The sequence below is a fragment of the Ambystoma mexicanum genome, chromosome 12 (genome assembly GCF_040938575.1).
Source record: "Ambystoma mexicanum isolate Mex_15411 chromosome 12, UKY_AmexF1_1, whole genome shotgun sequence".
Lineage (NCBI taxonomy): Eukaryota > Metazoa > Chordata > Amphibia > Caudata > Ambystomatidae > Ambystoma > Ambystoma mexicanum.
In genome coordinates this window covers 1,168,707,158-1,168,734,278 of record NC_090936.1, presented here as the reverse complement: position 1 = coordinate 1,168,734,278, position 27,121 = coordinate 1,168,707,158, and the positions used below count along the sequence as shown (strand labels likewise).

Sequence of the window (27,121 nt, the reverse complement as noted above, 5' to 3'; positions counted from 1 at the left end):
CAGGGCTATTTTAGCTTGCACCCTGCCCGGAAAAGTTAAGTATGTAAATATGTATTGAACTTGGCAATACCCTGCTCTCAGCACTTGGGTAATTTGTTATTCATGGGTTAATGCAGAGTCTATAACCACTCCCAAATATAAGGACCCAATTTCTTTTGCCCATGCTGTCATTGGCACCTTAACTATTATAGCAAGAACACCCGAACCCGTGGCTGTAAGGTATAGGCCTGAGCATACCAAGACACTTAATGATGTGTCCTGACGCTTTTAGCACCATTGGGTGGAATCTGTGTTATTGCTATATTGGCACTCCAGTTTTTAAACCTGGAAACCCGGGGTGCCAACGGCAATGGTGTTTTTGATTGAATGAACGGAACGCCTTGCGAACAAAATACTTGCCTTAGATGGACGCCGTGGAGCTGGAAGACTGGGCTCCATGCAGAGTCCCTCTTGCATTTCCATGGTGACCAGCAGGCCAGGATGTAGGCTGGAGCGGCGTTTGCTGCCAGCAAAAGAATAAGGTGAGTTGGGATATGGGGACAGGGAGATGAGGAAACAGTGACCAGAGGCCGGGGTAAGGAGAAGATGGCAGGGCAGGTAAGCAGCCATCTGGCTACTCAGAATGTAGGCTGAGATTGTGGGATTCAGCCTGTGATCCGAGCCACCTGATTGGTTGGCTCACCCACCCCGTGTGCTGACATCAATTACGTCTTGCCTGAATTTAGCTACAATTTATGCATGGCCTTCCAATAATCAATTGTCCAACATCCAAATCGTAAAATTGGTATGTTCTGGTCAGTAGTTGGTGATGAGTTAAAAGGTTCGTTTGGGGCTGAATATAAAAACGAAACGGCAAAGGCAACAAGGCTGAGTCTTGTGGAACCCTACACGGACGAGGATGGAAAAATGATTGACAATTGACTTAAAGAAACTTATTTTAGTGCCATTCCTATAATACCGAGACTACTGAATTATTTTTTTAGGAGAAGTTAGTGGCCTAACATGTGAAAGGCCACTGACAAATCTAACAGGATCAGAGTACCGGCACCACCATTGTCTAGTAATTGACGTGTCCTCTTTCGTGGATTTTACCACAGCCTCTGATATGCACAGATCAGAATCCAGCTTTGTAAGAAAGGTAAAGATCAACTTCTGTAACTAATATTTGAGTTAATTCTGTTTATTTGCATTTAAATTGGCTAAATAATAAATATTTAGTATGGGGAGCTAGTTGAATGTAATCTCTTGGTCTGCAGTTGGTTCCTATAACAGTGAAGTAAAAGGTCTTAGTAAAAGTACCCTGCGTCAAGAAGGAATTTACTCTTGCTAAAAGCATAGTTGGGCATATTGGAGAGAATAATGTTTCTTCAACTATATTGCTGGACATGGATCCAAAGGTGAACCTGATAATTTACTGTTTTGGATGGTCGCCATTAACTCTCGAGTTACTAGTATGAATTACTTGTACCCAAGTGGTCATATCAGGTCGTTATGGGATAGCCCGGTCCTTTACCTTGACATGGTTTTTGTTTTCAACCAAAAACACTTGTAAGTAGTTAGTTCTAAAGTAGGAGTAACCAACAATTGGTTTGTGTTTCTGAAATATTCTAAGTTTAAACAAAAAAAAGTGGTATTTGATGGTTACGTTCTACTAAGGAGTAGTCTTATCTTTCTTAATCACCATTTTATATGCTCTAGAGCAATGGTCTGCAACCTTTGGATCTACAGATGTTTTAATCTAGAACTCCCACGCTCCCTAGCCAGCATAGTCCATAGTGGGGGAGGTGGGGAATCATGGGAGCCATAATCCAAAACCTCTGGAGTGCTGCAGGTTTCAGACCCCCCCCCCTTTCTAGAGGCAGATAAGTCTCTGAATCAGGAGTTGCCCCTCATTGTCACTTTGCCCATTTTTCAATCTTCTTTAAAAGAAGGCTAGACTCTAAGGGTCTTATGACATTTGCCTTGGATCTTTTATGCATAGGCTTGGCTAATTGTTTCAGAGGAACAACCAATGCAGATGCTTGAGCAATCACTGAAAATAAATTATCTATTGACGCCTCAACCAAAGGCAATTCAGCCTGGTCTGCAACGAAACTAGGATCTGCTTACTCAACAAATGTATTCCATTAGGCAAAAACGAACAGCGCTATACCTTTTTAGTTTCTTATCATGCAGCTCATCACGCCCCTTAACTGGACTTCTCGGGTGTGCAAATGTGTTTTCCGTTCTAATGCAGGGATCACTCAAGCTCCCCTCAAGTATATGCAGATCAGACCCTGATTCTCCCAGTAGCCACCTCAGATTTCATGTATAAAGAGGGAAGTAAGGTTTTTATGCGTGGTGTCCAGAGATTATCTAGTGGGAAAATTGAGGGAGATACCCTGATTAAGAAGAGTTCACTTTGGCTGTGTCATATTAAAGTGTGTCAGTTATGGTGACATAGTTGAAGCACTGCAATTAAAAGATAAGTTCCTCCGATTTTAGATTCTTAGTGATCTTAGCCCCCATACAAGTCTGATTTAAGGACTGCCGACGACCGAATTGAGAGCTTTACTACCTACGATTTGATCAATTCAACTTGGAGGATCAAATACAACGATGTATGCACTTCCTGGACATTGAACGATCGTGTTCTGCCTTCACCTCATGAAATGCTGACATCAATTAGATCTCAAACAACTGCATATATTCAAGTATTTAGATTAAGAACCTCTGGCGAAGAACAATGCCTTGCACCTTAATGTGTATAACTGTGAGGTGCTAATACCCTGTCCCAGGGCCTGGATAATCTTGAGACTGTCTCTCGCAGACCAGTTACAGGTGCATTTATTTCTTGGCTAACTGGATATTTCATCAAGATTGTGACCGGTGGCATGTACTGCTGGGACTGACAGCAATTACCAGCCGCTCATGTTGTATAGTAGAAAAGGTGAATATACTAATCTTTCATTAATCAGGGGGACCGACGTGGCTTTGTACAGTTCTCGACCCTCAATGTTTATTTTTTACTGGTTTAGTTTAGAATCTTTTTTTCGCCCTATGTCCCTAGAATTTTATGTAGGTTGATTTCTTGTCTATCCTATGCAAATTGTTATCCTTATTGGTGGGGACATGGCCTGCCTTACAAAAGCTGATCTATGAATAGGCTGATTTTATGGAAAAGTGTAGAATGGAAGTTCATGTTTTTAATTCAAAGTTATGAATGATCATTCGAGTTTAAGCGGAGTCCCCGTTTTCAGCATTGTTGGTTCACCATTAGTAAAGCTTAACCCCTTTTAATTGTCCTGGTTTGATTTGCTGAGGACAATGGGTGTAAACGGCAAGTAGAGCAAGTTGCACTGCAAACCAAGCCAGTTCATGGTTCTTGCGGGTTTGAGCATCTCCTGGTAGTAAGTATACAATGTGAAGTCTTAGATCACAGCTCGCTATGCCACAGTTTTGGCAATACTGCGTTTAAGAGAGATAATGAGAACCAAACCTATGTTTTAATAACCACTGTTGATTGTGTGGGAATCGAAGACTACCAGATTATTGTACTATAAGATATTCATAAATGTACTAGTTGCTAAAACGCAGCTCGCGCTGGTCCATTGGTAATATTGCAGAATAGCACGGCAGGTCATAGCCAGACTGTGTCTAGACTATTAGCTTTGTGGGTTGCTCATGTAAGTACCAGTCTAAAACTAAGTAACGGGTCTTCTCTTTATTTGGGGTGGGAGGAGTGTGAGGGAGCAATATAGCTTGCTTAACCAAGGAAATTGTGCTAAATACTTTTCTCCAAGAGCAGAAATGTGATTTTTTTTTTTCTTTCTACTGTTCAGCCATGTACACTAACTGTGAAAGCTTACCTACTTGTCATGCATTTAACTTTGAATACTGTTAACTATTTTTGAGACAAGAAACCTATGTTGCGCTTGATTTAACCATCTTCCCTTTGCCTTAAACCATTGAGGCTGGAGTGCTGGAAGTGATTGCTCATGTAAATGTGAGAATACTGTAGTAGATTTGATTACCCGGAGGTTGTTCTGTAGTTGATAGTTGGTGTAATCCTCCATTTCTCCTCCTCCCTCTTCTTCCATCATTTCCTTTCCTCCGACTTTTATCTCTGCGTCACAACCTGCCGGAAATCTCAGCGTTACCTTCAGCTCCTCACTTTCTTTCTCGGCTCACATTTCAAAAATGGCTTGTTATTTCCAAAACATTCGTAAAGAATGCTCCTTTCTTTAATTTCAAGCGACAAGACAACTCATTTCCACTCTAGTCCTCTAATGATTAGGCTATTCTGCTCTTCTCATCGGTGTTTCTGCTTATAGTCTTACTCCCTTGTGCTCTATATTTAATCAATTGGCACGCTTTTGCTTCTTCCAACACAAACTTCTATTTCCAGTGCCCTTTGATCCATTTCCTGGTTATCTTTCTAATCTTGTCTTTTCCATTTCTTGTGCATTGTTTTCAAGTGAACACACAGCTTGGCCCCTTCTTATCTCTTACCTGGCTTCTTTCTATCTTCCTACCCACTCTGTCTCTTATCCTTCTCACTACTCCCAAACCGCCCTTGTGCACCATCAGGTTTCTGGTTCTTTTCCCTACTTGACTCCAGGTTCTTGAATTATCTACCACTTGGTTTGCTCCTCTTCTACACTATCTAGAGAGCGACATCGCCAATTTATTTTCTTCATAATTTTCTTGGTTGATCCTACCATTTCATTTTATGTACTGTTGATTTTTATTGTGCAGCGCTTTGGCAAAATCGGACTTCCCCCATCACTTTTATAGTTTAGGAAAGAGCTCAAGGAATAGCTCCTCGTTAACGCCTAGCACTACACTGTGCACTCATCACCCGAGACTTGGTGATCTGCTCCCCACCCCATGCTGCCAATTGCCCACTCTCTTCTGTGAGCTGCCGACTCCTTGTATTCTCTGCCTCTCTCACTATGTTCTCCCCCTTTGATGGTAAAGCACTCTGTTGCTTCCTAAGCTAGGTCCGCACTCTTAATACCCTAAGAAAAATAAATGCAATAAAGAAGAATACCAATACACATCTACATAAAAAAATGTACTCCTTTACTTACATCCAATGTTATGTTGCAGATTTCTTTTTTGTGTTTGTCTCTGCAGTGTGTGTTAAGTGGTTTGTATTTGCAACCATGCGAATCTGGGGAAAAGGAATGGCCATTTGGCATATCAATAACTTAATTTTTGCTTTATCAGCAGACTTATGTATGTAGTTTGTATTTTTATGAACTTAACTGAAATAAAAATGTTATTCTATGTTGTGTGTATACATATACATAGGTATTTAGCCGAAATCAGCATACATAGCACACTGCTTACATGTTCAAACAGCCCGCACCAAGATTCCTTGTAAGTACCACAAGTACATCTAGCAGCGTTAGGACCATCAGCCTACCCCCCCCCCCGCCCCCCTTGATCCAAAAACAGAACTTTATTACAGGGCTTTATGAAGGTGTAGAATTGGATCGCCTAGGGGCAGTTTTACTTTATGCACTAATTCTACCAGTTTACGTGTGAACAGCAGTAATACGTTTTTGCACTGTGACAAAATAACTTGTCTGGGAACTACCATCATAGTGACTCTGGTCTAGGTACTACCCCCGAACCAGTTGATGTTGGACTTTGGTGAGAATCTCCTGGTCACTTGGCGCTGGTCCACAGCACAAGGCCGGGGACATTTGCACTTTATCACACAGGCCAGCCTAGGGGGTCCAGTCTCCTTCCACCTCGCTAGCCATCAGGGCAGACAGTGTTCAAAGCTTGGACCCAACCAAAACCATTGTCATACTCGGAGGGTTGTTCAGAAAGCGGCCCCGCCCCATATGACAAAACATAATGCCAGCCCGACCCAAGCCTCCCTTAATGAAAAGTAACACTTTCCCTTTTAAGGTCAACCGCCCCCCCCCCCCCTGTGGAATCACTAAAAGGTGCACATACAGCATTGCGTTGCCGGTTCACACAGTCCTTCAAACTAGTTATCTTTTGGAGTCTGTGGAATGGGCAACCAATTCTGCAGTTATACAGGCACATGATTTCCACTCGGACGTCCCAGATGCAGAGAACATAACGTGGGAGGCGGCCGTACAACGCAGGCATTCCCTAACAACTAGTTCATATGCTGTTGAAATATTCTCTGGCGCCCGGATCAGACACTGTCGGCGAACATGAAACCTTAGAAAGACTACCCAATGTGACTCCAAGCTGCAGCTCTCATGCGGGAAACTCCTGAGCCTGATACAGCCTCAGAGAGGGTCATTGTAGCAAGTATGGAAGCCTTGCTGGACTTTTAGCCCCTAGTACACTTAGTCAGTAATCAATCAATTCCAGCCCTCCTCGTTTACCACGCACAGGTGCAAACCATCAGTGAAAGATCCATCCAGCTGGAGTAGGTAAGCTACTATAAGTAACACCAACACCAATTGCTAGGTGTAGGTTACAGGGGCAGGAGGCTCAACTGTTTGGTTTCGTCAGGCTAGCGAGATCTGTAGAATACGCCATGAAGAGCTGTGTAAATGTGTGCAGCCAAACGCCCTTAAAGAGACCTGGATGTCCTGGGAGGCTCCCCACTTCTACTACTCTAGTGAACAGGAAGTTCCATGCCAAGTTCAGACCCCCAACTGAAGAAAAAAACGGAGATCTAATCCTCTGACTCAGACTGTGGTAAATGCTCAAAACCAAGGCCCTTCCACCCCATCTTCTGGATTATCTTTGGCTACCATGTTGCAAGAACGAAAAAAGGCTTGTGATGCTAAAGAAGTGTAACTGAACAGTGCTCTGCCCTTCAGACAGACTAAATGCAATACTTTCTTGGTAGCCTGCAATCTCAGGCTCCCACAGGTTATATCGAGTTTTCTCAGTACGCAACAGGAGAGACAAGTAATTTCCGGTATTCGAGGCAAAAACGGGTCCCATGGGACATCTTGGAAGCATTTGAAGGGCACATGGATACCACATTCTGTCAAATATGGATGATGTGTTGTAGGGTGCTTGGGTTAAGAGCACAGAGCTACTGTCTGGAGCTGAAGACCCTTAAACAAGGTTCAGCTTTTTCATTCTTGAATAGACCAAGTTCCTACCAAGGAGGAACCAAATGCACTTACTGCCAAATCCCTCTCTGGAATCAGCACAAAGTCCTTGCTTTGGTCTTCACTCCTCGAGATGAACAGGTGACAGGAAAATCCACCAAATCGTGCAGAGGCTTTCATTGCAGGAACCTAAGTTGCTATATAAGGAACTCCTACTCGTAGCCTAGTAAGGTCCAGCAAGTCTTCTCAGATAAGCCCAAACATTAGTTTAAAACTCAAGGAGCACACTTATCCAGTGGGGGTGGCAACCCAGAACCTATACGTGATCTATCTCACCAGCGAAGAAGGCTCAAAACTCAATCATGACCCAGGATTGCTGAACCTGAAGGCTTTGCTCCTGCAGCCATAGAGTTTGGTGGATAAGAGTTGCCTGCAGACTGCAGAAAGGTCAGGGCCAGGGCGTCATCGACTTTGAAGTGCTATGGTCAAAAGTGGAAGCGTTTCGTTACTTGGTGCCGGTCACAGAAGATTATCCCGCTGAGGGTCTCAGGCCTGCAAATTCTCCCATACTTGCTTTCCTTGACCAATGCCGGCCTGCCACACACTTCTGTCAAGGTGCATCTGGTGGCTATCTCCCGCTACAGCAGTTCACGAAGATCTTCACTGTGGTCTCACTGACTCGTCAAGGAGTTTGTAAAAGGACTTTTTCGATCTTTCCCACTGGTGAAGGCTCCTTCCCCAGCGTGGGAACTCAGTGTGGTTCTCACAAGGTTCACAGGGAGCACCCCCTTCGAGCCTATACATCAGGCCCCTCTCAAGTTGCTGTTGGGCAAAGCTTGAATGCAGTACTCTCTGGTAACACTACAAACTATGACTACAGGTATAGACAACCCAACCTTTGGTATAAGCTTGTTCTACACTGTTTTGGTAGTGTGTTGAGCAGCCAGGCTTATCTCAAGAGGGGAAATGCGAGCTGTAGTAGAGTTACACAAAGATTCACAGTTACAGGTATTCAAATAAACTCTTACACTCAAGGTTTCTTGCATAAACAATTATTAATTCATCAGTTATACAACCTTCTTTAAAATGGAGCAATGGAATAGTAACACACAAATATACTTCAATACTGTACACTTTGACTTTCTGAATCAGACGAGACCCTTTTGGGATGGCCCACAGACACAACCTTCACCCACAGTTGACTTCAGTGACAAGGGTGTTGGGGACATTAATATCTTACTGTTGGCTTTCAGAACACTCTTAAAAAGTTGGTAAAAGGCAAAGGTTATTAGAACAGAAGAAATTACAAATCTTCTTAAGCCAGGCAAATACTTTCAGATAGCACATAGTCATTCAATTCAAATAGGCTAAGCCAAATTCAATGGGTCTTGGATAGGATAAAGCACTTCTGGTAAGTAAATGGAAAGGTCTTTGCACAATTTCTTAGGAGTCTTTGATGAAAAGAAGAATGAAATGTAACGCCACAAACTGATTAGACTTGTGAGTTGCATAAGTTGCAAGCACTTCTACAGTAAGAGGCAAGTTCTCTTAGACTTATTTTACAGTACCTTGGTAAAGAAGAAAAGATGCAGCTGATGACTTCTGTTCCTGTGCAGCTCTGCAGATCTCACTGTTCCTGGGCCTCAGTCGTGGGGACAAGAGGGAGGACGCCGGGGGGGGGGGGGGGGGGGCGCCTGCACTGGCAACCAGCAAACTTTACTTTCAGTGCCTGTTTCGTGTTTCAGCTCCTTACCACAATAAGCGCGGTTCCTGGCTGTCAAGGTGTACTGTCCTTGCTTCTGGGGTCCTGCACTTTGCTGAGGGGGCTCAGGCTTGGTCAGTCCTGCTTCGTGGGAGTCCAGAGGATATTCCAAAACCTTTTAGGCCAGCTTAAAAGTAACACGCACAATCTGGTGTCCCACTCCTTGGCTATACGGTTCCTGCAGCAACTCTGAGGAAATTCAACCAGCTCCGAGATGGGTGTCCAGGTGCCTTACTTTGGCGTTGGTTGGTCCCACCAACTGAAAGGGAGAAGTTGTCCTTGCAGGGGCTTCTCTGTCGATGCAAACTTGGCAAGTAGTCACTGCAGCAGGACTTCACCAGGCAAACCAACAGACCAGGAGTTGCAGCAGCGTCCTCTTCAAGCTCTTCATTGGTTCCTTCATCTAGTGGTCGACTCGGCCTTCCAAGCCGAATGTTTCGCCTTTTATTCAGTTCTCTCCCATTCATTCCAGCCTAGCTGTCATTCCCCCAGTAGGGTGGCTGTCCTTGCCAGACAGTCAGCCAGCCAATCACCACAGAGTGCATTTGGGTCTCCTAGGAGACCAAGCACAGGGAGTTTCGGGCACCTCCCTCACTTCCTGCCTACCCCAGACACTCTGGAACCAGAGGCGGGTTTTTCTCAAACCCCAGCAAATGCGAAATGAACAAAGATGCCAAACCTGGTTTGGCCTGCAGAGAAACTCTCTAGAAGGACCTTTCTACAAAGACAGGACGAAAAAAAGACCGGGCCCCATTTTAGCAAAAATGGCTGTATGCCATTTTGCAAAATATGGCTCCCGCGGTTACTTACCGGAGCCACAAAAGGTCATGGTAAATGCAAACCAAGGTAGTTCAAAACGAAACCACTGCCACCAGCCAGTCCATTGAGGAAAGGGTAACATACAAAAATGTTACATGAGCATTTAGACACAGGGCATACTAAGTAACCCCTCCAGCACTATATGGTAAGATAGGGTGTGCTGGGTCTAGCAAGTACAATGTGAAGTAAAGTCAATTTCACTTTACTGCTCTAGGAAACAGTAGTTGATCCCAGAGAAGTTATTGAAACCTTGGGAAATCTGGAAGACTTCCCTGTGCCACTGCACTGAAGGTGCTTTGTGACACAATTGTAAACGATGATGCCTATGGAGTTGGTTAGACTCCATAACCAAAAACAAAGTGTTTAAGATCACATTAAAATACATGAGAGAGTGGGGGGGAAAAGGGTCTCTCTCTCACTCTCTTTCTCTCTCTCTCAAGGTTAAAAAAAATCAAGTCCTCAAAATCCAGCAAAGTTGCTGGTGGTCTAAGGTGGAGAGAATTAGCACATTTTTGAGAATTCTCCTTGACAGTTGCTCTCGTGGAAAAGGGCTTCCCTTGTGGCCATCACCTCTGCCCGGAGGGTAGGTGAGATCCAGGCCCTACCCTGCAAACAGCCTTACCGGACATTCATGGACGCACTCTTCTTTAATGCTGAAGATTCCGTCGGAATTCCACCTCAACGAGCCCCTGAGACCTGTTTTTTGTTTTTTTTTATTTTATTTTTTTTTCTTTTTCCCGAAGCCTTTGTCACAGGCTGAAAGGGCCTTGCACTCGCTGGACATTGCTTGTGCCCTGAAGTTCTACGTAACACGCACAAAGTGTTTTTGGAAGACTTCACAGCGGTTTGTGAACTTTGGTCCTGTGACCCATGGGAAGGCCTTGTTCAAGACTTCCATCTCGAGGTGGCTCTCCGACAGCCACCCGGCCGCTGCCCAGCTGTCCGAGAGCCCACTCCACCAAAGCGATCACTGCGACAACGCGTTCCTGGCTTGTGTACCCCTGCTAGACATCTGCAGGGCTGCTATGCCTTCACGAAGTTCTACTGCATCAACAGGGATTGCAGGGAGAAGTCAAGGGTCGGCCAGGCAGCGCTACGCAACCGGTTTGCTTGAGGTGAGCCTGTTCCAGAGGTAAGAGTAAATTGCTTTCGTTGATCCTTGCCACCTCCCATGGTTGTGTAATGTTATACTTCGATGTATTCGTTATTCATGAGCATGTGACTCTATGCCAGACCCCATGCTGGCGAAGGAACAAGTTACTTACCTCCTAACTATTGTTCTCCAGCATGGGTCGGACATGGATTCACATGCTAACGTTTCCCCCAAGCCCTCTTTGCCTCTTCTTGGTCATACTGACACTTTACATGCTTACCAAATCTGAAGATTGCCATCAGGGGTGGATCTTGGGGGAGAGGACTGTCATTGGATGGGGGCGCTATGACCCCAAGGACAGTGATTGATTGATTGATTTAAAGGAGAAATACAGTTTGTAAGTGAAGTGAAACTGTTTTTCTTTTACTGAGGATTCCCAGCCTGACGATGGGGGAAATATTCATGAGCATGTGAATCTATGCCAGACCCATGCTAGAGAACAATAGTTACAGATAAGTAACTTGTTCAATCCATTCTATTTATTTCCACTAATAAAAAAAGCCATCCAACCTGTTTTGCTTTAGGAATTTACTCTCAATCCATTAGAGCCTATGGCTCGAACCCAAATTAAATTGATCACGTGGTAGCCATAATTTTGGTGTCAATAACTTCATAGTGTAAGTGAGCTTCAAGTCCTTTGTGCTGTATCTCTGTTCCTAGTTTTTTGGAAAGAAATTAGGAGAAGTCTGAAGAGCTCACTTTCATGCTCTTCAGACTTCTCCTAATTTCTTTCCAGTAGTCTGACTTATTAGTAGGCCCAGAACAATGCAGCCCCGGTAGTTTCAAGCTACAGACAGCCAGTGGCACGAGCTTCCCAGTCCTTGCGGCTAAGCTCTGGAACACCGTACCAAATGCTCTCAGAAACGTGCCTCGCATCCACCCCTTCAAAGCAAAAACCAAACTGTGGCTACATGAACTGGATGCACTAGACTCCTCTCTATTATCTGTACATCCTTTATCCACTGTTTGTTCACTGTAAAAGACTGTTTCTGCTGTATACCTAGATTCGGTCCTTTCCGGTATATTCGTTGCTCTGAACCTCATGTAAATATATGTAAAATGTATACTGTATATATCTTCTGTAACCTGTAACTGCTTGTAAACATGCGCCTAGATACCCTGGGACAAGGCGCGCAATACAAATAAACAAAATACAAATACTTGCACCTTTAAGCAGAAAACCAATCTCCCATTGTTATTCCCGTAATGTATTTGGTTGCAGACAGGCTTCTCAATGGCAGCAGTACCTTGAATGGACCTTGGCCAACAGGACGCCATCCTGTGATTTATGGGGCCTCTGCGTCAGGTTCATAAACAGCAAAATGCTCCATCGCATGATGGATTTCTGGACTGCGTTCTGCCCTGCTATTCTTTCATGAAAGCTACGTCTTCAGGCTGCGTCATTGCCCATCTTCTCTGGGCTGAGTCCAGACTGACCTTTCAGGAGTGTGTCCTTTGAACAACCCCTGTAAATCAGTAGTATGGGCCTCTCTGCTTGCACAATGTTACAGGCTCTAGTTCCACATAAAATGTTTAGTTTGAACATGGAGTGCTTTAGAAAATATTTGGCAAAGCGCCTACAGTGTTTTTGTGTATGAATTTCTTGTCCGTCTTCTTCCACTTAGTTTCATTCTTGGATATCTCCCAAGGGGATGGAGAAAGGGAGGCTGTGATTGGGTCTTCTGTTTGGCCCTTTGTGTAAGTTTGGGGCGTGGTGGTGGACCAGGCCGCAGAACCTGCAGTGTGATGTGTGGTCCATGAAAGGTATGACGAAGATCCCCTTGTCCTCCCCCACACTGCATTGGGGTCCTAGAGTGGTAGACAGCCACAATGGATCTACTTCTACCACTGGCCCTTACAAAAATCTAACAGGAGGTAGTTGGCTCCACTGCGTGTGTCCATGCAGATCCACCAACGACATGTAGTAGCATTGGGGAATCTGTTTACCAGCCTGTGTCCATTGTACAACTACTCTCCTGCTGGAGACACTGGAGAGAGACTGTTGCTGGCAGTAACAGTCTTTTGTGGAGCCAGGGAGAGAAGCAGGCTGCTTTACTTATTCATTTGGATCCAGACACTGCCTGACCCAGAGTCCCAAGTTGGAAGAAAGCCCCATGCTTATATCTGAGGGAGGCGGGCATCAGAGAACTAGGTTGGTCTGACCGTTAACCAGTGTGTCAGCCACCGGGTTTAAGGGTTAGGTTCCTTCGTGATTAGCAATTGCACCAGGGCGCAGTATTTCACCTTTAGGGGTGTTCAAAACCCCACCATCACAAGGGATTCTCAATACTCTACGATTTGGGTAAAACTGCTCTTACGCAGCCTACCTTGCTTGCAGCAAGTCAATGAAGTACTGGCTCAAGAAACGTCCTTTCACAATCTCTGCATAAATAGGTTTCTCCATATCCAACACACTGAAGTTCCCCCATGTCTTATGCCATAACCAATCCCGAGCATGAAATGATTCAAACAAATGAGAAAGTTGTAGCCCGAACTCGAACCAGTGGTGCAAAAATCCCAATTAAAGTTTGGGAAGAGATGCAGGGGTGAAAGGTGTTTCAAGTAGTGGAGGCGTGAACAGTAGCATGTTGAAAGTGGAGGATGCGGCATGTATAGCCAGCTGATGTTTTAGGAAGAGGTAGAAGTGCAGAGGGAGAGCCGGAGGTGTGCAGAGAGAACTGAAGGTAGAGTTACAGAAAGAGCCGACGGTGGAGGAGGATGTAGGTGACAGTTGTGATGTACCCCAAACTTTCAACCTGGGTCTGTGATTTCATTTTGTATTTGCAATCACTGGCTGTGCGTTTCCTTTAGCCTACTTGATTATGTTTTCATTTCTCTACAGGAATTTGGAACAAAAGAATTTAGAGTGGCTTGAGGAAAAGCACAAGTATCAGCAACAACTTTCAGAAGTGACTGAAAAGTACAGCCAGGCGAAAGAGAAGCTAACCCGTGCTGCGCTTGCACAAAAAAAGGTATGCAGAGTAATTTTCTTGTATTGGTTTTTGTCTCTAGCCCACCTCTATTCCAAACACTAATGCCAAACACTAATGCCTCTTCCAATCAGTGGAAAGACGCAAACGATGTGAAAGCAGTTTGAAAAACAATGGTCTGTGGGGGAGTTCGGGAGGTGTCCCATGACATGCTTTAATCCAGAGGTCGGTAAACTTTGCATTGCCAGATGTTTTGGACTGGGACTCTAAAGATCCACACTCTTGACTGCAGGCTAGGGCTGATGTGAATTGTAGTCCAAACGTTGAAGCTCCATCCCTAATCTCTACACCCCTCTTCCTTTGTCCTGTTTTTCCTAAAGACCGGGTTGGATAAAGCCATGTGCTGCTGTTCTTTAGGGCCCCTCCATTACCCTTCAGTGCATGTTTCTTTTAAACTCTGTTCATGCCGCAAAAGACTGGCATGCACTTGCAGGGTTGGTGGCAGCTGTCTAAAGCTGAATATGACCCTGGGCAAAGAGAGCTGTGTTCTGCAATAATGGTTTCAATTTTGATATTAGTACAGTCTGTATTGAAAAACAGAAAAGCAAGTAGCTATACGTCTGAATTTCTACAGTGTACCCCTTATTTAGTGGTATTTAAGTAGCCGAGTTTCCATAAGTCTCCCTTTTCTGTTTGGCTCTATTAAATATTTAAGGGAGCCGATATTGAATTCTCAATCTTTTTCCTCTCCGCCATGACTACTTTCGATCGCCTCTAATCCTCAGGCGACCACTCCAAAGTCAAGCTGTTCACTACATTTAGAATGGAGAGCGAATGTCTTGTGTTGCTTCCTTGCCCCCTTCCCTCCAACACACCATTCAATGCCAGTTGTTTTCAGACTGTCAGCCAGGTCCGTAATTGCTGTGCTCCTCTGGTGTCTGGGTTTTGAGCCAAATTGATTATGTTGTTGCTTATAGAGATACTGTTCTAGATCAGTCCCGAAGGACTTCTACCAAGCGTATTAAGGACTCGGATTTTGCTAGAACAGGCAACCAATGAGGTACTATTAAACATTACCAGAAAATAAACCTTGGAGTATATCTGAGGAGATGCATATTGGAGGGAATGACATAGAAGAGCAGAAGGGATTATTGGACCCTAGGAACTAAGTGACGCAACTCGTATGGGATGATACACCCAAGATCAGTTGTCTTGAGGATGACCAAGTGTCGAAACACATGTCGGCTGTCGCCAAGAAAATAAAGAATACAAATTGATTTTGTTAATTACTTTATTATATAGGGGAACAAATCATCATCTTTGGCTAAGCACGATTCTCCGGGGCAACACTATCAGTTGAACTATTTAGTGGGAGAGGTTTAGGGGAATACCTCCCAGTGCTTGGGATGCAGCTAACCGAGCAGTAAAATCAAACTGCCAGAGCGCACCAATAAAAGGTTATACCCCAACGTAACTTAACCATAATATCTGAGGCAATTAATTATTTCACCAAAAAGCGAGTATGACAGAAAATGCTCGACTCTTGCATAAAGGCACTTTAAGGATAGCTTTTTCCAGGCTCTGTGGTTGTCTTGATAAACATGTTTTAGCTTTATAGTTCGGTCCAAACCATTCTTGAAGGAGAAGTGAGACAGGACAACAGAGAAATTAATATGCGTAATTATGAGGTTCTTATTTTCATTGATCACCTTCCTTCATGATACCCAAATATGCAGCCCTAATGTACATATACTGTGCTCAATCCGCCTGGGTCAGGAAACACATGTGAGAGCTAGGTTTGGACAAATTGCACGAGGCAAGCTGTCAAGAGTCCAGGCAGTGTGGACTGCATACTTACAGAACAGGCATACTTCATTTTTAAAATACCTGATCAGTGGAGTGTGACCCTCCTATGCATTGCTGGCAAACCCCAATCTGGTCTGAAGGCGGGCAGACCAAAGACTAAGCGCCTCAATATTGGCTCTGTTGAGCTAGTTAAATACCTCGTACATTTAAACAAGAACACTGAATTCACTTCAAAAGACACTTTCGTGTTTGTTCGCGGTTACGTTTGTTGCAACAATGGAAAGGGAAAAGACAATGCTATTGTATTATCGGCAACTACATGCACCTACAGTTTTTAGCAGCTATACGGTAAGACGTTTACTAAAAGGAAGGAAAATGGTTAGTGTAACACTAACCTAGGTTCAAAGTTCCATAAATGGTTTCTTCGCACATTAAGTCCAAAAACACAACCCTAGCTAAAGGCAGTTCGGAGAGGACTCGGTCTTGACAAGCAGCAGAATACAAAGAGTTCCTGTGGATTTCTTAAAGTCTCTAGTCTTTTATTAAAAACATTTTTATTTGAATTAGCTGAATTCAATCAACCTTTCAAACTTTTATACATACATATTTATGAAATTCATATCGATTTTCCTAATGCTGTTGACATTGAAACAATGGGTATTAGTATTTAAAGATTTCATTAAAAAAGACTTATTGCACAATTTAACATGTGTTCAAGCCTTTGTTAGTGTCTAAATCAAGGCTTCTTAAAAAGTTAACAGTGGCGATTTGCAGCGGCATGTGGACAGAGGATAGTATCAGAGCCCAGCATTGAACTGGGTCCAACTCTCCCAAATATTTACAAGGACGCAAAGCCACACATGCTGTGATCAGATGCTCTAATGTTCCATGAGCCCCGAAATCGGGACAAAACCGACAACAATGATCTGAGAGTGGCAATAGCTTGCGTTGCACCAGAACCGACTTTGTAAGCCACAGTTCAAAACGCAGACGCAAAATTCCAGAGCGATACTGCAACAAAGGCGCACACAGCAAATATGGTGGAAGTGTGCATGCTTTTTTTTGGTGGAAATCTATTCGAATTACCATTTTTATGTTGTAGACATGGGTCTCTAGTTTTGATCCAATCAACCTCATAGATCTTCGATTTCGCTTTGTCTGGGTTGTGAAGCAGCTCATCAATTGATACATTGGTTTGAGCTTGGGTGTGATATGCTTTGTGTCCATTCTATGACAAAGACGTGCTTTGAGGAAAACATATAGTTGTCGAAAGTTCTTAAAATTACATTTTGATTTGGTGACATCAGACATTTCCTAAATAATGAACATACACCCCACTGATGGAGCGCTCGAAGGGAAACTAGCCCTAGTTCATATCTCACCCAAACAGTTGGAGTGCACTGAGGGAGATGTACAATTTGCTTCCAGTAGGGCGTTTCCCATTTTTCTAATTGACTATTTATATTGCTGGTTAAGGTTTCCAGACCATATAGCAGACTTGGAACTCTTTTCATGTTCCAACAAAAAACATGCTGGTTTAATTGAAAACTTACCATATTTGAACAAGATGATTTTCGCTTGAGATATGGCTGTGGCTAGTTTTGCTTCTATGCGCTCCAATTGAGTTCTAGCATTACTGTGGCCTTCAAAGGCCATGCCCAAATAGATGTACTGTGTAACTACAGTCAGAGGTATGGCGTTAACACCCAGTTGAAGACAGCCTTTAGTGCTCTTTTTGGGGAATAGAACACTATTTGCCTTTTATCTGTTAACACGCAGTTCGTTTTGTGTAATGTAAGCATGAAAACCAGAAAGCAGTTTTTGTAGGCCTAATTGTGTTTTTGATAGGAGTACCAGGTCATCTACATACATTAATGCTTTTATCGGATGATCATTAAGCTTGGGTGAGTCTTGAGATTATGTTCTCAGACGTACCGAACGTCATGGACAAAATAGTAAAATATCGCAGATGCCAAAAGAAAGCCTTGTTTCAGGCCTCTTGCTGTTGGAATGGATTTCGATAGTCGACCCCCAAGAGACAATCTGACTTGTATTGAGGTGTCAGAATGTAAACCTTGGATAATGTCATAGAGAGTTGGGAGACAGAGGTCTCTGGTCAATTTGGCAAGAAGAAGCACTTGTGAGATGGAATCAAATGCTGTGTTAAGGTCAACCAAAGCAAAAACAAATTGGCTGTTTTAACCTCTGGCATTGATGTTTGATAGCATTCAAACATAATAGGTTGATGTTAGAACTTAGTCCTGCCACTAACCCTGTTTGATGCGGATCTCTGAGATGACAATTTTGGGTCCTTAGGTTGAAATCTCTCCGAATACGTTTGGTAAAAATTTTACCGGGCGCATCCAGAAGAGCAATTGGATGGTAATTAATGGGAAAACTGCGGACCCCCTTTTTTTAAAAAATTGGAATAATAATGGATTTTTGCCATGATAAGGGGACCTTTTTTGTTGTTAAGATTTCCCAGAAAATGTTATTTAGGATCATGGCCCATACTGTTGGGTGTGTTTTAAACATTAGATTGAGCTCGTCTGGCCCAGCCGCTCGAGATGAGCAGTCCTGCAGTATGAAATCATGAATAGTTTGCTGTGTGAAGGCTACTTGCCAGGCCACCGATGAACGAAGGACATGGCACATTCTGGTGTATTGGTCATCAGCATACAGGTCAGAGTAAAAGGAAACCCATTGATGTTCTTGCACCCCATTAATCTGTGCATCAGCTTGCAAGTTGACAGAATGATTTTTTAGTAATTGCCACATGCCTGCCGAATTTATTTTTGACATTGGTTGCGCCATATGTTCACTATCTTTTCGGAACATAAGTGCTTTCCTAAGCCAGTTTTTATACCAGCATTTAGCGGTTTTGAGTTCTTGCCAAAGTGTGAGAGAATTAAATTGCATATGTTTTTTTTCGTAGCTGTCTATATTCAGCACGCTTTGCACGAAGTGCTGGGTCAAAAGTGTGTACATGGCGAATGACATTGTTCTGCGGAATGGCAGTGTTGTTGATGAACGCTGACAGTAAATCTGGATATTCAGTTGGGCGATGCCCTGTGATGTGATGCTCTATATCTGTGGAATGCAGCCAGATTGCATGGATGCCATTGTATCTTCAATCTCGAGGTATTGGTGACCAGAGCCTGATTACCTGTATTAGGTCTTTGAATTGGAAGACTCCAAAGGATAGATAGTGATAGAATTCTGTGATTGCTTTCTTCCTGGTCGGAAATGAGCAGCGTTTGTATACTCTGTAATAGTGGTGCTTCTACATAGATGTAGTCAATAGTGCTTCTTATGCCTGTGCCAGGTGTGTGGGGGGGAAAGAGGGGTCACCAGGAACCGCCCCATGAACCCTGTAAAAATTCCGATCTTGCATGAAGGAGATCCATGTGAGCACCTCTTTGGTTGCTCGATCTGTTAGCCAGCAATCAAGATTGAGATCACCCATTATGATGGTATGTGTGATAAGTGTGCATTTATGAATATAGTCTTTTTAAAAATCAGAAAGTTAACTAATGATGGTGACCCTCAAGATTGAGATCACCCATTATGATGGTATGTGTGATAAGTGTGCATTTATGAATATAGTCTTTAAAAATCAGAAAGTTAACTAATGATGGTGACCCTGTTAAGGACTCGGTAAAGGGACACAAACCGCATATTGGGTCTGAGGTAAGAGGGCACGTGTGTCAGGCTTTATCTTCAATCAGGATGTTGTCCGCAGAAGCTGCTGAACCCCCGCAGTCCCCTTTGGATGCTAACCTCTTAACTGGTAACAAACAGTTCAGTTGAGAGCATCCCCAAGGGAAAGGGGGATAATGGGACAAAATAATAAACTTCAGGTTTTGCTCAGCTTCTTTATATCTCTTAACCTGTAGATAAAATAACAACAAATACACTTTAGTCACTAACCTTTCTTTTCTAGGCTCTGACTTCTCTTTATCGAATTGAGTAAATAAACACGGCACCATACCTGAATATCCTCTATGATAACTTAGAGGAAGTGTTTGTTTTCTACTGAAGAAAAAATAGTCTCTGATGCTCTTACTAACTTCTTCAATTCAGAATTGGAAAACTGCTAATTTTAGCTCACGCTCTCAGTTCCATGAATTAATCTTCTAGCAGTTCAAATTCCAAAACACACACACGCCCATCTGGAGATGCTAGATCCGTCTTTTGTGTGAATCTCTAGCTTTAACACAAATTCCAAATATGACACTCTATTCCATTTAGAATTGTTTGTGCCTGTGGAAAGAAAGGAGTGTTCAGTAATTGGATCTTTTGCTTGCGTAAAAATATCGCTCTTCAAAGAACCGTTTGCTTGACTAGAGTTATGCGCATGCGTGAAGATATTCCTTTTCCTTCTAAAATGGTGTGCGCATAGGAACAGAAAATAGAGTTCATAGCATATGCGCATGTGTAGTAGATCAGTATTTCTCCCTCCTTAATTTTATTTGTTCAAGTAGGAAAGAGGAAATTACTTAGCTCCGGACACTGATCCTTGAAGAGGCAGCTTAATGAGGTACGCGCGCCAGGTTAGAATGTTAGTAAATAAAAAATAACGTTTCAGGATCGCGTATCTATAACACTGTCACTTGCGCAGACAGTGTAAGATTTCTAGCGCTTGCCCGACGTTAAAAGAAAGCACTGTTACCGTAAGAAGGAACAGTGCTCAATTTTTATACGGCCGAAAAAACACACAACGCTGAAACGATGAACAGGCCTCCACACACCAACTTGCCACGCGCTAAATATGTTGCGCAGTTCATTAAATAAGAGTACTGTTCAAGAAATCCAAAAATAAAGTCTTAAAAGAACAAAACGAACCACTCTTTAAACAAAGAATAAGAAAACTAGAACTAGTTAATAAATTGTATAGAAATTTAACTCCTTCGTGAATTTCACAAAGTTCAGTGAAAAAAAATTATAAAGTCACTTGCTTCTTTCTTTTACCGGAACGTTTCTGACTTTCTTCTTAAATTCTGCAACACTTTCCTGATCCAAATAACAAATCCTAGGCACAAAGGCCTAGCTAAAGTTTCTAAATCTTCAGAGCTTCAAACATAAGACCTTCCTGCTGGGCTGCTGACAGTGAAAGGCGGTTTAGAATGTTCCAACAATGCCTTTCTTTTACTTCTGACCAATCACTGATCCTTTTGGAAGTCTCCATTTTGGTTTGGGAAGCTCTCCACACTCTGCACTAAATGTTAAGGCCCAAACCATAATTTATGTTAATCATACACTCATTCCACCACATTCAACCAAACCCCATGAAACCTGACAACGTGGACACCTGGGTGCACTCCAACAATCTGGAGCAACTTCACGCATCAAGGTAAACAATACCTTTCTCCTCAAAGTGCCTTAGGATTGAAGAAGACATTGTGGCTGGATTCTCTTGCCTTTTCTGCACCACCAAGGATACGATTCGCCCGGTCAATCTTCTTCGCTTCTCACAATCACACACTCTGCTGTGGGGTCTGGGCATGTTGGATTGAATCTCTAGAGTGTCCTTGGGGGCTCAGCAAAGATCTGGATGAGTTTGGCCTTTCCTGATGATGCACTCGAAATGGACATCAGGTCTCCTGGTATTGGGGATTTGAGGGGATTGGGTCCTCCGACGTATTCCATATCTATGACAGTAATCACCACAGCTGTGCTGCTTCGGAAAATCTTTCGGCTCCTGCGTCGATGACGTCGATACGCCGTCCTCGAGGGCCTCCGTGGAGCCAACGTCACCTGATGTTATAAGTAGGACGCACGACGCACAACGCCCGTAGCCTCAGTTCTGTTTTTTCCACGAACGTGTTCGCTTCGGAGATCTCAGCGTGCCTCGATTCTACTGAATCCTGTTCTTTCGGTTCTTCGACCCTGTTTCTTCCTCACCCTGTGGTCCGGGTTTAAGAAGTGTCGGGTGTGCGGGTCCAAGATGTCACTGATGGATACGCACAACGCTTGCCTCTGGTGCCTCGTGGAGGACCATGATACGGACGACTGTGTCGACTGCCAATCGCTCACATCGAAGGCCTTGCGAGAGCGTAAGAAGAAGCTGTCGTTCGGTAAGGTGGCCAAGCCACGGAAGTTGCATTCCACTGGCCTTTTGATGGACGATTTGAGGGGTGACTCTCTGCATCGTCGTGAGTCTGGGGGTTCTCGGTCTGGGAGTTGGTCCCACCATTCTCCTGCCTCTTCGAGGCATTCCAGGAAGCGCCGTCACAGTTCGCCTTCCCCGTCCTCTTCCGAGGATTCCGCCCATCGGCGGGTTGCTTGTCCCAACAAGCATTCCACTCCTGAGGAATGGGATTTCTTCCGAAAGGAGATGTTGGTGATTTTTCAATCGCAGGTCTCCGGTCCGTCCGCTCCATCTGAGGATGCCGGTTGTGGCCGTGCTAGAGACACCGCTCGTCTGCCTTCAGGCTCGAGCAGTCGTTGCGACCACCGAGCGGCTTCGAGGTCCCGGTCGCACAAGGATGTCGCTGTAGACCTGCCCGTTCCAGGTCCCGGTCCTCGACGCCCTTGAGACCGCGAGAACCTGTGAAGTCTTAGAGGAAGACATCGACGCCAGTGACGCCGAGGTCATCGACTGACTCTGTAGAGGCCCCGCTTCTCTGGTTGGGGGGAAGGCTGGCGCAGCATCCTGTAGAATGGCATGCCATTACTTCAGATGTGTGGGTTCTGGAGATCATAGCCCACAGCTACTGTCTTCCTATCCGGCAGAGGCCTCGCGACAATCCACCAGGGAATCTTTGAAGAGTCTGGATCTGCTCCTTGTGCAGGAAATGCAATCTCTGCTGGAGAAAGGCACCATAGAACTGGTGCCTGTAGCGGAGAGGAACAAGGGATGGTATTCCCCTTATTTTTTGATTTCAAAGAAAGACTCGGGATTGAGACCCATCATGGACTTGCGCGGTTTGAATAAGCTCCTCAGGAAGGACAAGTCCAAGATGGTTACTCTTAAGTCCTCCAGGCCCTTCAACTTCAGGACTGGTTGTTGTCTCTCGACCTCAAGGACGCTTATTTTCATGTGCCGATCCATCCAAATTACAAGAAGTACCTGAGGTTCGCGGTTGGCGACTCGCACTTTCAGTTTCGGGTCCTGCCGTTCGGATTGATCTCCGCCCCGAGGGTTTTCACCAAGCAAATGGTGGTGGAGGTGGTGGCAGCAGCGTATCTCAGGAAAGGGGGGATTCACGTCTACCCCTACCTGGACGATTGGTTGATCAGGGCACGCTCTCCTGAGCAAGTCCTGGATCATCTGTCCGTCACCTGCCACTCCCTTCACAAACTGGGCTTCTCCCTCAACTTAAAGAAGTCCCACTTGACGCCAACTCAGCGGCTCCAGTACATCGGAGCAGTGCTCAACACGTCCCTGGGGCAGTGTTTTCCTCCCCAGGTGAGGGCTCACCACATTCAGCAGATGGTGCACAAGTTTCGACATGCCCAGAGTCTCCCAGCGTTCGTGTTCTTGAGGTTGTTCGGCCTCATGGCATCCTGCATTCTTCTGGTGCCAGAGGCCAGGTTGCGGATGAGATCTTTGCAATGGGCTCTCAAGCTCCAGTGGTCAGTCCTCCGGCAGGATGTCGGACCCCGTTCAGGTGCCGCCCTCGGTCGCCCAGGACCTTCTGTGGTGGGCCGTCTAAGGCAGTCTGATGAATGGGGGCTCCATTTTGGCTAACCTGGCCGGAGGTGACGATCGTGATGGACGCGTCCCCCACGGGATGGGGAGCTCATGCCAACGAGCTGACGGTCAGCGGTCGTTGGTCTCCATCGGAGTCCAGACTCCATATCAATCTGTTGGAGCTGAGAGCAGTCAGGCTTGCCCTGAAGGCTTTTCTGCCGACTGTTCGAGGAAAGAATGTCCTGATTGTGACGGACAACACAGTGGCCATGCACTACCTCAACAAAAAATGGGGGTGAGGGGCAGGGTCACTTCCTCTGTGCAGGGAGATGATGCAGCTCTGGTTCTGGGCCATCCAGCAGGACATTTTGATCTCAGCAGTTCATCTGGCCGGAGACGAAAACGAGATGGCAGATGCTCCAAGCAGGCAGATCGCGATCTCTCACGAGTGGGGGTTGGCTCAGGAGATTCTCCTGGAAATCTTCACCTTTTGGGGGACCCTCAAGTGGATCTCTTCGCCTCCAGTGTCAACCGGAAGTGCGAAAGGTTCTGCTCGCGTGAATTTCCTCCAAAAGGAGCCTTGGGAGACGCGTTCGTAGTGGAGTGGTCCTTCCCACTGCTGTATGCGTTTCCTCCAGTCCCCGTCATCCTGCAAGTGCTGCGGAGGTTACGGAGTTTTGGTTCCCGGATGATCCTCATTGCTCCGGCATGGGCCCAGAGGACATGGTACCCGGACCTTCTTGACTTGTCCATCTGCCCTCCACGTGGTCTTCCCTACTGAAACGATCTGCTCTCACGGGAGGGGGGGGTCAGGTTCTCCATCCAGAAGTCAGATCCCTCAACCTTCACGCTTGGCTTCTGAAAGGTTGAGGTATAAGAATTGGGACCTCCCTGAAGACGTGATGGAGGTGTTGCTTACAGCCGGCAACACAGTCCCTGTACCGTTGCCGTTGGAGAAAGTGCTGCGATTGGTGCAGCGTTAAGAATGTGGATCCTCTTTCATGTGACATTCCTGTGATTCTGTCTTTTTTGCTTTCTTTAGCCCACAGGGGCTTGCAGGTGGGTACCGTTAAAGGTTACCTGGCGGCGCTGTCCATATTTAAGCACTCGTCTGAGGAGTGTTCTTATTTTAAAATTCCTTTCATTTCTCAGTTTCTGAAAGGGCTCACTAATGTATTCCCTCTGTCACCTTTCCAGGTGCCCGGTTGGGATTTGAAGCTTGTTCTCAAGTTTCTAATGGGTGCTCCATTTGAGCCTTTACTTTCTTGTCCTTTGAGACTGTTTAACCCTTAAAACTGTATTTTTAGTTGCGGTGAGTTACATGCACTTTCAGTTAAGCCACCCTTCACTGTTTCATAAGTACAGGGTTGTCCTGCGAGTTCGTCCTTCCTTTCTTCCGAAGGTGGTGTCGGAATTTTGTTTAAGCCAGAAGGTTATTCTTCCGGCATTTTATCCTCCTCCACATCCTGTTAAGGAAGAGGAGAGGCTCCATAGGCTGGATCCTAGGAGAGCTTTAAGTTTCTACATTTCACGCATGTCCAGGGTCAGAGTGGATGATCAGCTCTTTATTGGTTACGCTGGAAGGCGTTTGGGACAAGCTGTGACTAAGCAGACTTTGTCTAGATGGATTGTCTTGGCAATTTCTGAGTGTTACCGCCTGGCGGGTAAGGACCCCGTGGTAGGCTTACAGGCCCATTCGACTAGGGGTATGGCTGCCTCTACTGCTCTGCAGAGGGGTGTTCCTATTCGTAACATCTGTGAAGCAGCCACTTGGGCTTTGGTTCATACTTTTGTACGTCACTACTCCCTTGATTCTTCCCATGGGCAGAATCTGGCCTTTGGCAAGGCGGCCCTTTGCTCTGCAATTTGATTGGACATTCGAAATTTGTATATTCTAAATTCTTTTCCCACCTCCTTACGTTGGTACTGCTTTGGGAGTCTGTCATAGATATGGAATACATCGGAGGACCCAAGCCCCTCGAAGAACAAGTTACTCTCTTACCTGGTAACGTTCTTTCGATGGATGGTCCGACGACATATTCCATATCGCTCCCTCCCTGCCTACCCGCTACAGAATTTCTTATGCGATTGCAGCTTACGTTTGCGCAAGGCTTTCTTTGGTCATACGGGCAATAGATTGGTGCCACACGTTCTGGGGAAAAAAACTACAACTGAGGCTACGGGCGTCGTGCGTCCCACTTATAACATCCTGTGACGTCGGCTCGACTGAGGCCCTCGAGGACGGCGTATCAACGTCATTGACGCAGGACGCAGACACAAAGATTTTCTGAAGCAGCACAGCTGTGGTGATTACTGTCATAGATATGGAATATGTCGTCGGACCATCCCATCGAAAGAACGTTACCAGGTAAGAGAGTAACTTGTTCTTCTCGGCTCTGGAAACTCACAATACCTCAGGAGGTGGCTCAAAACAAAGTTTGTCTTGGGAGTGGTTGTTCCCACCAGTCAAAGGGAAGGAGTCGTCCTCATCAGAGTTACTCTGTCGCACAGAAAACGGGGTCATGTCAGCACTAGTCTCTTCAGTGTTGCAAAGGGCCTGCAGACGTCTCAGGTCGTAGTTTTCTTCTTTGTTTACTTCAGCTTCTAGTGGTCGACTTGCTTTACACACAAGAAGCCTCACCTTTTATACAGTTCTAGCACTCGCTCCTCTGCAATCTTCCTCAGCAGTTTACAGAAATGGGTGTTGTCCAATAAGGACAGCCAGACTCCCAGTGGGAGCTGGTCCCATTCGGGCACTCTGGCAGACAAAGGCCAGGGGGGTGGAAAACTCCTCCCCACTTCCTGACTGCGCATACACTCTGGAGCCTAGGCAGGGACATCCAAGGCTTCCCGCCAAAGGCGAAACACAGGCTGCCTCCCTCCCGATTGGTAGAAGGGCTGGCAAAAAACAACCACACTAGTAATGGCGAAAAAAGAAGGGAGCCCCCAAGTTAGTTATTGGGTTCCCCTATTGTGCACTACTGGGGTGATGGACATAGCCTGCAGTAGAAAAATCACACCCTAGGTGGTAGGGCACGTCCACTGCCCACCCAAAAGTCACAGGGGCAGAGAGAAGCGGGATACTAGGTATCCCTTTGGCATTTCACTGAAAGTGGTGTGTGCCAATCTGTTTTGGGAGGGATACGAAGTATCTCTGTATCCTTAAGAACTGTAGTTACTCTAGGATATAGAAAATAATCTCAATGGAGCACCTTAAGAGTCCCCAGCAACACTGACCATAAGGAGCTCTGTGCTGCCATAGTAACATACAGATGCCTTTAAGAGTATGGAGGAAAATTATACTCCATAGGACAGTAATATACAAAGCAAAGTTCAAAAGACAGAGCCCATCAGAAGACTCGACTCATTCAGGATTGAAAGAAAAAGGTCCAGAAGTCCAGCAAAAAGTGCTGGGGGTCTCACTAGGAGAGGGGATGAAGCATAACAACGATACATCTCCCTAACAAGGACACGGACGGGTAAAGCAACATAGCCATAAACTGGGTTGTGACTCTACTGGCGGTAGGATTCCAGACTAAGTGCTAATTATACATGTAGTTTTTAAAACGTTCCCCAAAAACTTTTTGTCTGTTCTATTGCATACATAGTCTACACCTATAAGAAAATAAATTCCCAAGAAAATTCGTTCCCAACTATCCAAAGTCATTTTTTTAATTTAATTTTTTAATTTATATATAGACAATTACATTTTTTTAACCTTTTTTAAAAGTGTTGTAATGCCCTATATCTGTATGCAAGCAAATATATATTTTAGTTGCAGAATTTTTATTTTTGTATTGACACTTTGAGATTTTACCCTTGAATGCGTTCTTTAGATCAGATGTTGGGGGCAGCAGAATACCCTTCTATCTATTCTATTGTGCAATTGTACGTATGGTACCCAGTCTGAAACATTACAGGGATATCGAGCCTTGCATATGCAGTATAGTGCTAATTATTTTTTTATTGGATGGT

General features: G+C 44.9%; 1 protein-coding gene across 4 annotated transcripts in view; it reads left to right on the top strand.

Moving 5' to 3' along the window:
- The window catches only part of CEP83 (centrosomal protein 83), a 284,641-nt gene that overhangs the window by 203,752 nt on the left and 53,768 nt on the right, over positions 1 to 27,121 (top strand). For all 4 annotated transcript variants that reach the window (XM_069629801.1, XM_069629802.1, XM_069629804.1 and 1 more), the window contains exon 14: positions 13,617 to 13,746. In XM_069629801.1, the coding sequence (XP_069485902.1) occupies positions 13,617 to 13,746 (130 nt within the window). The remainder of the gene's footprint in view (positions 1 to 13,616; positions 13,747 to 27,121) is intronic.